Source organism: Lynx canadensis, chromosome B3, assembly GCF_007474595.2.
Source record: "Lynx canadensis isolate LIC74 chromosome B3, mLynCan4.pri.v2, whole genome shotgun sequence".
NCBI classification, from domain to species: Eukaryota; Metazoa; Chordata; class Mammalia; order Carnivora; family Felidae; genus Lynx; species Lynx canadensis.
The window spans coordinates 27,705,423-27,719,385 of NC_044308.2; the positions used below are offsets into that span (position 1 = coordinate 27,705,423).

At 38.7% G+C, this 13,963-nt stretch overlaps 1 protein-coding gene across 1 annotated transcript in view; it reads left to right on the forward strand.

Annotated features, from left to right (window-relative positions):
- The window catches only part of NIPA1 (NIPA magnesium transporter 1), an 88,631-nt gene extending 79,795 nt beyond the window's left edge, over positions 1 to 8,836 (forward strand). Inside the window, exons 4-5 of the mRNA XM_030317593.1 lie at positions 75 to 235; positions 3,070 to 8,836. Coding sequence (XP_030173453.1) covers positions 75 to 235; positions 3,070 to 3,581 — 673 coding nt within the window. The 3' untranslated portion in view covers positions 3,582 to 8,836. The remainder of the gene's footprint in view (positions 1 to 74; positions 236 to 3,069) is intronic.
- Positions 8,837 to 13,963: the final 5,127 nt, after the last annotated feature.

The following is a 13,963-nucleotide window of genomic DNA, read 5'->3' on the forward strand; positions in this document are numbered from 1 at the left end:
TAACTACAGTTAGTAGAAACAGGTCAGATAGTATTAAATTTTAACGATTTCTCTCTCTCTTTTTTTAAACAAAGGTCCATTTTAGCTTCTTACCTTCTGAAGGAAAAGCTCAACATCTTGGGCAAGTTGGGATGTCTGCTAAGCTGTGCAGGTTCTGTTGTACTGATTATCCACTCCCCGAAATCTGAGAGTGTGACCACTCAGGCTGAGCTGGAAGAGAAGCTGACTAACCCAGGTAACTCCTTTCTAGCAAAGGTGCCAGAGAGCTTGCCTGTCTCCAGTGTGATCCAGGCCTGGGCTTGGGTTGGCCTACCTATGGTCTGTTTTCACAGACCCTGTGTTTGACTTTGCATATGAGTGGCCATTGCTGTGCCCTACACTTTATAGCATCCCCTGCTCTCCTGCTGCCCCAGGAGTGGGAGGAGGTCTGGTGGTTCTGGACCTTGCATCCCTGCTCTCTGGAGTTCAGTACTGCTTCTGCTTTCTTCCGGACCTCTGGGATCTTGCGCATGGGCGCCTTTATCACCTGGCCCCCTCAACGCGGCCTCATCCCCTCAGGCCTCAATCCCATGAGCACCCACCTCCCACTTACCATGGCCTTCCCATTCCCCTACCTCCTATGACCACCCCCCACACGCCTCCTCCTGTCACCTCTTGCCACCTCCCAGTACTCCCACCCTACCTCCTTTCCTGCATTCCTACTGTCTCTTCTCTTTTGTGTCAGTCCTCCTGGGATCTGCTCTGGACCATGTTCCCCTCAGGACCACTGTTGTGCCCAAGCCTCTACACTTCCCTGTAATGTGAAACTGAGAGCTGAGACCCAATTTGATTTATCTTTGGATTTCCCACAGAGATCTCTGTATAGTTTTTCTACATGTTTTTGACATGACAAATGCTATAAAAAACAACAGTCTACATAATTGTACTGGCCTAAAGTATAGATTCTTCTAAATTACTCCCAGCAGACCATCTTATATTGCTTACCAACAATTTTAGACAGGTGCCAGCACAAAACTGCATCCACACCAATATCCCAAATACAGACATCTCTAAGCCACAAATACCTCACCACTCTTTTATAGCTTTTAATTGGCAGTGAATGACATTGCAGTGGAAATATCTGTAAAATTTCAAAAGGGATTCATAATGAAATTAATCAAGACTGTATTTTCCTGTAATTTTTTATCCCTAAACATTTAGCATTGTTATATTTACTTCCTCCTGTAAAAGCCAAAATATTTCCAAAACTGTGAGAAATGAAAGTACAAAAACATGAAAAAAATCAGAAAAATGGATATGAATATCCTGAAGAATATACTTTATGTAATTTTCAGAAAAGTATATCCAAAGGCCTTTAGTTTCTGATAAATGTGGATGATACCAGTATATTCAGGTCTTAACTTTTACAAAAAACATATCTAATTTGAATACCGCCATAATAATTTGGTATGAAAATATGATGGTAGCAAAAAGATTTTTCTTTTTTTTAAATTATAGTTTATTTATTTATTTTGAGAGAGAAAGAGCCATGTGCTCAAGCAGGGAGGGGCAGAGAGAGGGGGAGAGAGAGAATCCCAGGCAGGCTCTGCACTGTCAGCACAGATCCCGATGCAGTGCTCAATCTCACTACTGTGAGATGATGACCTGTGCTGAAATCAAGAGTTGGACACTTAGCTGACTGAGCCACCCAGGTGCCCCTAAAAGATTTTTCTTTTTAACATGAATAACGTGTTTTAACCTGGAATATAAAATGATGTTATTCTAGCCACTTATAAATTTTTTTTAATGTTTATTTTATTTTTGAGAGACAGAGTGCAAGTAGGGGAGGAACAGAGAGAGGGAGACACAGAGTCTGAAGCAGGCTCCAGGCTCTGAGCTGTCAGCACAGAACCCATCGTGGGGCTTGAACCCACAGACTGCGAGATCATGACCTGAACTGAAATCAGACGCTTAACTGACTGAGCCACCCAGGTGCCCCTATTCTAGCCACTTATAAATTAAAGAGGTTTCTAAGTTTTTTTTAATGTTTATTTATTTTGAGAGAGAGAGCTCACGTGCTTACATGCTCAGGACAAAGAGAATCTCAAGCAAGCTCCATGCTGCCAGTGCAGAGCCCAATGTGGAGCTTGATCTCACGAATTGTGAGATTATGACCTGAGCTGAAATTAAGAGTTGAATGGTTAACCAACTGGGTCACCTAGGCACCCCAAGAGGCTTCTAAGTTTTTAAATTTTTTTTCTAAAGGTTAAAAAAACATTATGAATTTTTTTGTCAAAGAATTGCCTCAGAAGAAATTTTAAGGTCATCTTCCTGAATCTTCCCTCAGAACAGGGCTCCGTAGTTCTTTTTTCTTCTTACGTTTGAGGAAGAGTCACAGCCTGCCTAGTGCATGTCCAGGCTGTTCCTAGCCCTGTCAGGCCCAGCTTCTAACACCTCCTTTATAATCTCAGATTGAATTAGAAATTACAACCTCCTTTTGTACACATAACTTCAAAGCAAATAAAGCCTTAAATGTAATATGAAGGAGAAATAGCCCGATAGTACTTTATAATAAAATAGAATGCTCAGGTACAACTATAGAAGACATACCAGTAGACCCCATGCCTTGTGGAGTTGCTGAGAGCCTGGGAGCTGTAAATAAAGACTCATGTGGAGTGTCGTGCTATTAACTCAAACATTCAGGGGATATTGTTGTCAGCAATGGGATGAAGTTCTTAATGAAGTTCTGAAAAATTCAGTGCATATTAAATATATGCAAAAATTACTTTGTTTTATATATAACTGGGTTCTAGGCTCTGATAATTATAAGCACATTTGTCACAAGTCCAAGGAGACCCTCAGAAGTTGTGAGAAGAATGAGATTTTTGTGTGGTACTGTCTCCACATCTCAGGGCCCCTGGCCTTGGCCCACTATATGTAGCCCTTAAATCACTGCAACAGCCACAACTACCCCACAGCTTTCTCACATGTTCCTGAAGAACCCTCCCACTCTGGCCACACACACAGGACCACATTCTGCCTAGGGTTTGTTGAATTGACTCTAAAGTAAGAAAATTGTCTGTTTTCCAGTGTTTGTGGGCTATTTGTGTATCGTGCTCCTTATGCTGCTACTGCTCATCTTTTGGATTGCACCAGCCCATGGGCCTACCAACATCATGGTCTACATTAGTATCTGCTCTTTGCTGGGGAGTTTCACCGTGCCTTCCACCAAGGGCATCGGGCTGGCAGCCCAAGACATCTTCCACAACAACCCATCCAGTCAACGGGCACTCTGCCTGTGCCTGGTGCTCCTCGCCGTGCTTGGTTGCAGCATCATTGTCCAGTTCAGGTACATCAACAAGGCACTTGAGTGCTTCGACTCCTCTGTGTTCGGGGCCATCTATTACGTCGTATTCACCACCCTCGTCCTGTTAGCCTCGGCCATCCTCTTTCGGGAATGGAGCAACGTGGGCCTGGTGGACTTCTTGGGTATGGCCTGTGGGTTCACTACTGTCTCTGTTGGGATTGTCCTTATACAGGTGTTCAAAGAGTTCAATTTCAACCTTGGGGAGATGAACAAATCTAATATGAAAACAGACTAGGATGCAACAGGGGGGTGGGTGGCTCAAGGAATAGGAAATGGATGTGGTTTCTGGTCCTAATTTGATGTGAAGTAGAAGAGACCCTAATCACTGGTATTAAAGTTGCTTGCATATTAATGGGTGGTCTGGTGGACAGTAGGGAGCATCGCTCAGCATCCAAGTAGGGGCCCAGCCCTCTGCAGTCTAAAGTTGCTAAATGGTTGTCTGGGCATCATCTGTCTCTGATGAGAGGAATCTCATGTTCATTGCCATTAACCTGGAAGCTTTCATGAATACTATTTCCTTTAACAATATTTTAACATTATTTAATAGAAGATAAAGTTGGGCTCTTTCCGGTTAGTCTTTGCAGGGGAGCAGATATTGTTACTTAGAAGATTACTTTGGAAATGGGGGAAATTGTTGTCTTACAGTCTGACTATACAGTAAATGTGTCTGTAGTTGTGTTATTTTGCATTAAGCATGTATAACATTCAGGTACCTCATCCAAATAAGAAGTATATACATTTAATTGTTTTTAATCTGCTAATGAGCTGACTCTCCCACCTCCTACTCCAAGACATTTTAATTGAACATAGAGAGAGAATGAGTGGACATGATGCAGAGTTCCATTTATAGGATGACTTTCAATAGCTCAAATCAATTTCAGTGCCTTTATCACTTGAACTCTTCACTTAATTTGACTATTACTATGTGTATGTTCTCTTAGAATAACTCTTTGATTATACTTTAATATTTCACTATTCAAAATATAAATGTATAGAGCAGTTAGAAATAACAGTATATTCATTTGTTGGAAGAAAGTCACAGTGAAAGACACATAAGAGCAAATTGACCTTTTTAGCATGTATTTATTGTCCAATTAAAGACAGTTGACTTAAGTAGCATAAGGTATTTTATTTGTATTTAATCTATGTAACTGGGACCCAGTATCAAATATATCCACATTCTCTTTCAGTGACCATTGTGGCCATTCCAAAGAAATAAATTATTCAACTTGATAATAAGGTTGTTAGATGAGAGAGTAACTGTTCAATAGCACATATATCAGGTTCCCTATAATACAGGAACAGGTTAAAAGACACAGTGAAGCTCAGGCAAGTTTCTGAAAATTGGAACATACAAAGTAAGTTTTCAAAAGAATTTCTACTAAAATGAAAACAATTAATTTAGCCATCTCCCTGTTGTTTGAGATGGCAGAGCACCCTACAATTCCTCACCCAACCTCTCATTAATCTTCTGAAATGCAAAATAGCCACTAAATATGCCAATATTTGGATCAAAGAGATCATTTGTCTGTTTATAGTAACCTACTATGTATAGTAAGTGGGAGCAAAGCACAAAGTGATGCAAGTTGTTTCATCAAGATATCATGTACTTCATATGCAATGTTTTATCTAATAGGGAACTGTGCCAAGTTGGAAAATGGGATTGGGTAAGGCAGAATTAGTGAACTAGAATATCACATTTAATAATACCCAATTAAAGTTACTCACTAAGGAAAAAATATTTTTTCAGGCAAAAAGAGCATTTCTAAATACCAAAGAAATTGTTCCCTAAAGTGTGGGGAGGCTAAATAAAAGGCTAAATAAAAGAGGCTAAATAAAATGAGGATAGTTTAACATACAGTGAAGAATACCTTTATGAATTAAAAGTACATGTGATGGCATGAGTTGTCAGTGATTAGTGAACTAAGAGCAGCAACAAAATTGTTTAAAAAATTTTTAATCTTACATTAACTGACAGTTAATAAATACTCAAAAAGTCCCTCACTTTTTTTTTATCAGCTCCTAAAGATTTGTTTTTTTTTATTATCAGGTATTTTTAGGAATGCAAGCCTTAATTTATTGAACTGAACTTTCTGAAAATATCATGTAGCAGTGTCAGTATAATAGTTTCCTACATAAGGAGTTTGAGACATTAAAAGAATACATGTGGTGAACAAAAGTATACTGAGAAAGTTCATGTGTCTTAAGGAAATTATCTTGTTTATTTTGTTACAGCTTACAGTTGAAGCTTAGTTTAAATTCATCTATTAGTGTTCCTCATTATATTTTAGTTCACGGTTACACCATGGATACTCAGCAGTGGTATTTTCTGGATGATCATCCCTGTTTTGTTTTGTTTTGTTTATAGCAAAACAAAATCTGAAAGTAGTAATAGCTGATCTCCTCTTACAGATGACTTGTTCTGGAACAGTTGGACTCTCCCAGGTTTAGCAGATTATTTTGGTGGGATGCACAGCTTTCCTTCCAGTGGGACAAAGTTCTTAGGATTGTATTTCAAGTGTGTGGCTCTAGCCTCAAATGGACATGACCAGCAGTCTAAAGAGCCCAATTTTCAAGTTTGACATAGAGCATATAACTTCTGATTTAATAATATATATGTATTTTTTTATAAATTCATGTTTTCATAATTCATTTGGAATTGCAAAGAAAAAAAAGGCCTCAAAGTGAGAGTTTGGGAGGAGCTAGAATGGGAATGGGTCTCATTGGTCTCTCCAAAAGTAAATACATATGAAACATTTTCATGATTATACTATTCCTTGGGTTTTATCTCTGATAAACTAAGAAGAAATTTACCTACCGCCTACTTGTTTTCAAGCCTCTCTAAAATCTTATATTTCTGATCACAATTTGCAAATTTACTCTGGATACTTAAATAAGCCGTTTCTCTCCTCTACTACTTGGACAATGCTTTGTTTTTTCATCTGAATCTTTGCATTTGAAAAGATTGCTTTCTGTTTTGCTAATTGATCAAGTGTAGGGCCTATTAAGGATTCTGAGACCACCCTGGGCATTTTGTTCTTCTAGAGGACTATTCCATCTCTGTAGAGAAGGTCCTCAAGAGGAAGGGCGGTCTGCTTCTTGCCACACATGGAATAAGAACTGCTCATAACTCGTTCTTCAGTCAGATGTCACTATAGTATTTTCACATTAGAATGTTAGTGAAATACACTTTGCTGCTCTTGGTTCAGCAATAAGAAATATTCTTTCAATTCCTACTTTTCAAGCCAGTTTGTTATACTCAATATTATTTCCAGAAGTTCATTCCAGCTGTAGTAGGTTGGTCTTTGTTCTTTTTCTTTGGGTTTCATGTCTGTCAGAACACTATTAACGTGTACAGTCACCCCTCATCTTCCTTCTTCCTTGACAGCTTCACTCTTTGTAAATACTGTGCTCACTTCTAGAAGCTAGTTCCTAGACATTTGTAAAGCACTGATATGCAGTGTCTTCCAGGTGTAGACAAGCACTTTGGTCCATGGAGACCAAAGGTGTTGATGGCTGCATAGTTCTTATTGGGAGATGGTACCTCTCTTTTCCAAGCTGCTCAACTAATCTAGAATAGTGGAGAACGTGCTCCAATTGTCTACAGAGCCGTGGCCATTGCTCTTTTTTGATGCCTACTTGATCCTGACTTAGACCTCTTATGACCGAGTAGGAAACTGGAAAGAGAAAAATGCTTCAATTTAGATCTGTTCATGACTGTCTGATTGGTTCCAGTGGTCTGAAGGAGTTATCCTTCTCACTGTGTTTGAAACCAAGGAAGTAGTTCACCCATCAAGCAGGATTAGATGGAATCTTGATGTTCCGCCTTCTCAGGGACCAAAAATGTAACATTAACAACTTAGTATTGACCTTCTTCCCAAGGACATGTCCATGTTAGTTTTTCATATGTTTTACTCATAGTCATAGCTAGAAGCCTGTTAACTTGAGTTGGAAAGAGAAAAGATCAAGTTGCACACCAGTCACACCATAAAACAGTTTATCATATAAAATACCTCAATTTTCTGTATTCCTCACTTCCACCTCACAGTTGTACTGGTGATGAATTTTAAGGGTCTGTCCTTTAGTTTATTGGTGATTTTTCACATCTGGCCAGATTCTTATACCTCCATCATATACTTGAAAAGATTAAGAATTATAGGAATGAGAATGAGAATTTGGCTCAGTATCACTACTTGTTTATTTTCATATACATTTCTCACATGCTGTGAAATGCAACAAGAGAATTATATTTTAAGAAATGTAACTTTATGTTACATCAAAAATTATTGTGTAGTAAAAAGTTGATACTCAGTAGAACAATGATCATGTAAATAAATCTATTTCAGATGTACCCAATGTGATAAAAAGCATTGTCTAGGACCCCAGAGCATGAGCCAGGGAGAAAGATTTATTTGTTCTTTTCTCTATTTTTCCTTGAATTGTGCAACTATAGGTGAGTCACTTAACCTTTCTGTGCCTCAGTTTCTCTACCTCTAAAGGGGTGAGATGGTTCTCCAAATCACCTGTTTTAGAGCACTCACACTTTTAGCGTGTGCTGGTAGCCTCAGACAAGAGTGTTATGTGTAGGATTGCTCTGGAGTGGTGAAGTGGAAACTCAGCTTGCACTGGGCATCCTGTATGCTCAGGACTGTGCTTTAGACATGCAGCTTCAAGCACTGAGTAAGCAAAGGAAGTGCTGGGTGTAAAGTTTGCACGATTCCATGAAGCTTTAATTTTTCTTTTTTCTTTTTTTTTTTTTTTTTAAGGAAGGCTTTTATATATTCTATTATAAAACGTGAAGGTTAAACAGGGACTTTTAAAAGCTGCACTGAAAGATCACATTCTGATGATGTGATAAGATTTTCTGACATTCTGCATATGTTTATGTTCTGCAGAAGATTCAATGACCTGTGAACCAGATTGATTCTGTTGTGTTAAATTTGTTAGGAATGATGCTGAACTTCCTGCTTCCAAGCAGCTCAACCCTGACCATGAATTACCTGACACCAGGTAAATGTCAGGAGCTCCCAAACCACTAGTGCCAAAAGGTCACGTTGAAAAGTTTCTTTTCTTTGTCAGAATGTACTAATTCCCTCCCCCCACCTCTATGTCAGTGTTTTTGCACTTTGGAATAATTTAAAGGTACTGTTTTCCAGTAGCATTCCTGAGTGTGGTTGCCTTTTTAAATGACAACTATTACTTTCTTGTAAAATGGAATATAATCGTGAAAGAGAAGAAGACTAGATAAAAAATGTAAAATGTTGATTGACTGCATAAGTTTTTTCCTGTAAATGTATCAGGGGAGCTTCCAATTAGCATACATACACACATTTGTCAATGGCTAAGACTTGCTTATCTTTTGCTTTATAGAAATAGTCATAGCATGTTGTAATTGCCTTATGTAAATAAAGAAGGCTATTTATTAAGTTTTCCAATAATATTTATTAATCTGTATGTGTTTTAAAATAAAATAACTTATTTCTAGCTGAACATTTGTTGCTTTTTTTTTTTACCCACTACTTGAAACACCCATGTAGTCCCAGGTTCCATATCATCCTAATTCCTCAATTAAATGTTTCCCATTTTCTTTACAGAAACAAATAGCCCAGTTCCCATCATGATATAAAAAATATGTGCCTGTGAATATCTTAGGGAGCAAAACCATGATGTGTGAAGGAATTTACCATCTAGTGATTACCTTCTGACACAATTAAAGAAAACCAGGTATATTTTAATATATTAATATCTTTTACATGTTTGGGGAGTATATAACATAACATTTTATTATATTTTAAGCACATAAAACTTTAGAGAATTATAACACATCTTAAAACTACAAGTATCATCAGAAATCTTATTATTAATCTTTTTAGTGTCCTGTAAGTCACTTTGTTAAACAGAAAAATATTTTATTTGAGAAAAAATATGTATTTTTTAGGCTCTGTCCAAAAGGATTTAATTACATTTTTAAAAAGATTTTTAAAATCATTTTTAAAAAGATTACTTGTAAGCAATCTCTACACTCAAAGTGGGTCTTGAACTTACAACCCCCAAATCAAGAATCACATGCTCCATTGACTGAGCCAGCCAGGTGCCCCTAATTACTCACATTTTGATCAAACTATATCTATTTAGAAATCAGGAACAGACATTTTTAAAAACCACCAAATGTTTCTATGGATACCCCTTTCCACACAGGTTTTTGAGGTTGTGAAGCGTGTAAGTGCCAAATTCTACAAAAACTTGTCCTGGTTGGTTACTAGTATAGAACTGTAAGTTTCAGCTTCTAGCCAAGCACAGTAGTAGCTAGTAGTACTGCACCTAGTTCTGAGGGTTGTATAAAATCAGGCATGCCCCCTGCCCTCCAAAGAGCTTATGCTCTATTTTCTCTGTTCCTGAGTCATGTGCCTCTCTGATGACTCATGGCATTGTTGGCATCTTTGTTTTAATGTTTATCACCTGGTACACCATATTTCAAACCTCACATGGTCGTTTCAAAAAGTTTTTTTGAGTTTGAGAGGTAAGGCAGTCAGGAAACAAAAACAAAGATACTTCTATCTGTACCAGCAGTTCAGAAGAGAAGGATTCCAGCTGAGGAAATTTGAAAGTTGGGATTTGAATTGCACCATGGCAAGCAGGGTAGGAGGGATGCTAATCAAGTAACAAACACAACAAATCCATATAAAATAACTGAAATAAAGGGATGGAAGATGGAGAAGTCAAAGTGTGGTTGCCTGTCTATAAAATGGAATCCTTTTACTTTTGGTGATGATGTTAGGGGGATCTTAGTGTCCTCCTTACCCTAATTTGGTGTGCTTATTGCTGCTCTAACAAATTACTACAAACTTTTTGGCTTAAAACAACACAAATTTATTATCTTACAGTTCTGGAGGACAGAAATCCAACATGAATTTAACTGGGCTAAAATCAAGGTGTTATCAGGATTATATTCTTCCTGGAGGCTCTAGGTGAGAATCTGTTCCCTGCCTTTTTCAGCAGAGGCCTTGCACATTTTTTGGCTCATTCCCCTTTCTGCAACTTTAAAGCTAGCAATGTTGCATCTCCCTGATCCTTCTTCCATTGTCATATCTCATTCTCTGTCTCTGACACTTAAGCCTTTGTTTTGTTTTTTGTTTTTTAAGAGGGAGAACATGTGTGCATGGGGGAGAGGCAGAGAAACGGGGAGGGGTGGGGGCGGGGAGAGAGAATCCCAAGCAGGCTCCATGCTCTTAGTGTGCAGCATGACGCAGGGCTTAATCCCATGAACCAGGAGATCGTGACCTGAGCTGAAATCAAGTCAAACACTTAACTGACTGAGCCTGCAGGTGCCCCTGCCTTCTTACAAAAACCCGTGTAATTATTTTGTACCCACTTGGACAATCCAGGATTATCTCCCCATCTCAAGACCCTTAATTCAATCACAGGTGCAAAGTCCCTTTTGCCTCTAACATAACATAGTAACAGGTTCTATGGGTTAGAACTGTGGAAATCTTTGGGGAAGGGGCTTTATTCTGCCTACCATATCCACTCCCCATTTCATCAAATGAGGTAATTATTAAAAGCCAATTCCTGGCTTTTAATGAACATCCTAGTGTTCTACCTAAATTTACTTCAAGTTATTACTATCTTTTCCAGACAGCTCTCCTCTCTCCCTCCAACAAATGTTTTTAGAATATGCCCTACTACATTTTTAAGTCTATTGTCTTGAGTAAACTTAATAATATTAATTGGAAAACATTTATGTAATACCTTTAAAATGCTAGAGATACCAGAGGAGAGATGGGTGGGGGGGATGGTTTAAATAAGTGAGGGGGATTAGGGTTAAATAGGTGATGCACTTGTTGAGATGAGCACACGGTGTTGTATGCAAGTGATGAATCACTATATTGTACACCTGAAATGCTGTTCTTGGGCTCTTGGCTGGCCTCTGTGGTAACAAAACCAAAACACAGAAGAGCAACTTAAGAACAATTTAGACATGAGAAAACTATTTGATTTACTAATACATAATTTTCAAAAATACTGTTTAGTAGAGAAGTCTTGCTTATATAACTTGTTTCTATAACTGACAAAAAATTTTACAGCTTTATTGAGGTATAATTGACATACTGTAAACTGCACATATATAAAATATACATTTGGTAGGTTTTGATGTATGTGATATGATGTTATAGATTGATCGTATCACCATGAGCAAAACAGCAAACATATACATCACCCCAAAGTTTCTTTTTGCCCCACCCACTATGATCCCTCTCTGCCTTTCTTGTTCCCTCCACTCCCAGTCAACCACCCACTTTGTTGCTATATATTACAATTGTTTATTATATACTCCTTTGGTCTGGCTTCTTTCACTTACCAAAATTATTTTGAGAATTAGCCATGTTATAACATGTATCAGTAGTTCATTCCCTTTTATTGTTCAGTGGTATTCTATTATATGGATACACCACAGTTGCTCATCCACAGTTGCTTTGTTGTTGGACATTTGAGTTGTTTACATTTTTTTGGCCATTACAAATAAAGCTGCTATTGAATGTTCAATTACAAGTCTTTTAGTGGATATATGCTTTCATTTCTTTTGGATAAATACCTAGGAATAGAACATCTGGGTCATATGGTTGATATATGTTTAACTCTCTAAGGAACTGCCAAACTGTTTTCCGAGGAAGTTGCACTATTTTATAATCCCACCAGCAGTGTTTGAAAAGGAAGTGGATTTTTAAAAATTTAAAAATGTCTTATGATCAATGCTTGAGCATTCACATTATATATAGAAATGCTGGGGCGCCTGGGTGGCTCAGTCGGTTAAGCTTCTGACTTCGGCTCAGGTCACGATCTTGTGGTCCGTGGGTTCGAGCCCCGCATCGGGCTCTGTGCTGACAGCTCAGAGCCTGGAGCCTGTTTCGGATTCTGTGTCTCCCTCTTTCTCTGACCCTCCCCTGTTCATGCTCTTTCTCTGTCTCAAAAATAAATAAATGTTAAAAAAAAATTAAAAAAAAAAAGAAATGCAACATCACGTGCTAGAGAGTGATCTGGGCATTTCAGAAGCCTGCATAATGTTAGCAAGGTATGTTATGTACACTTATGAAACAATGCATTGTATAATGTGACTGTTAAGTGTCAGATGGGAGGACCAGATAAATGTGAGAGGAGTCTGTGGACTACAACAAAGAGAGAAAGCTGAATAGATGAAGCAGGGCTTTGCTGGAATGATTAGAATACTGGCAGAGAAGACCTGCAAACAAATTCCTTAAGTTAAATTAACATAATTTCTAAGTATTCATGCAAACCACTACTTTCATTATAATCATCTGCCTCCTATAGGTATCTGTTGGCATTTGTTAGTTATTGCTACATACCAATCCACATCAAAATTGGTGGCTTAAAGCAACAATCATTTAGTCTTTTTCATAGGTCTGTGGATCAACAGTGCATTCAACCAATTGGATCAGTCTGTTGGCTCAGTCTCTGGAGTCTGGACATAGTATGGTTCATCTGGGTAGCTTTGCAAGTTGCTCTGTTCCACATGGTCTCCTTCTCCAGCAAGCTAGTCCAGTTTCTTAGCAAAATTTAGGCTGGGAACCACCACATTTTCTTGGCCGAAAACTATCCCCAGTCCCAAGGCCAAGGCAGAATCAGGGGATGGGGTGGAGCTGCAAAGTCACTCTGCAAAATGTTTGGGTACATTTATAAGCAGAGAATTGCCGCCATTTTTCATCAATCTATCACATCATCAGAGACGAGCATGCCAACCATCTTTCAATATGTAATGTAATTCCTTATTTGGCTATGTAATCCAGCTAGAATTTGGCTGAGACCAAAGAAATAAGCAAAAAAGGCCCTCTGAGTCAGTTCTAAAATGGCACGATTAGCTGGTTACCAAGCTCACAAAAGATTAAAAACTTTTAAATTAGTGGCTGCATAGTCACTTATAACAAAACCAGAGTGTAAGGGCTGTGTAGTCCAATTAGACTAGTCTGAAAAGAGCAAATTATATTTGACATTTTCTGGTTCAACAAGCACTCACTTAAAAAACATCCCCCCCCCCCCCGCCTCCACCTGGGTCAGTTGGTGGTCATGGGACCCTTGATTTCAGCTCAGGTCTTGATCCCATGGTTCATGGGTTCAAGTCCACCTCAGGCTCTGCACTGACAGTGCAGAGCCTGCTTGAGATCGATCTCTCTCTCTCTCTCTTCCCACCCCTCCACAGCTCGTGGTCTCTCTTTCAAAATAAACTTAAAGAAAAAAATCCCATTCTACATGATTAACATTTCAAATACTAGTTTTTTGGTTTTTTTTTAATCTATTCAGAAACAGGAACAACATACCCAGAGGACCTTGGCACCTATAACCCGACCTGGCTAGTCGCACCCCATCCCGCCCCCTCCTCTTATAAATGAGCCCTCTGTCTTTGTCCATTTTATAGAAAACCATGATTGTGGGTTCTAAGAAAGCCAAGGCGGGATAGTCTAACAGTGGGTTGCCTATGTATCTCATGAGAAATACATCTCTGCTCCAAGTGTCTCAAAAGGCGCTTTTACCAAACCACTAAAAAGAACGCCATCTCTACGGGTTTCGATTAGGTCACCCTTGGGAAGAAAGAGCCCCACTTGG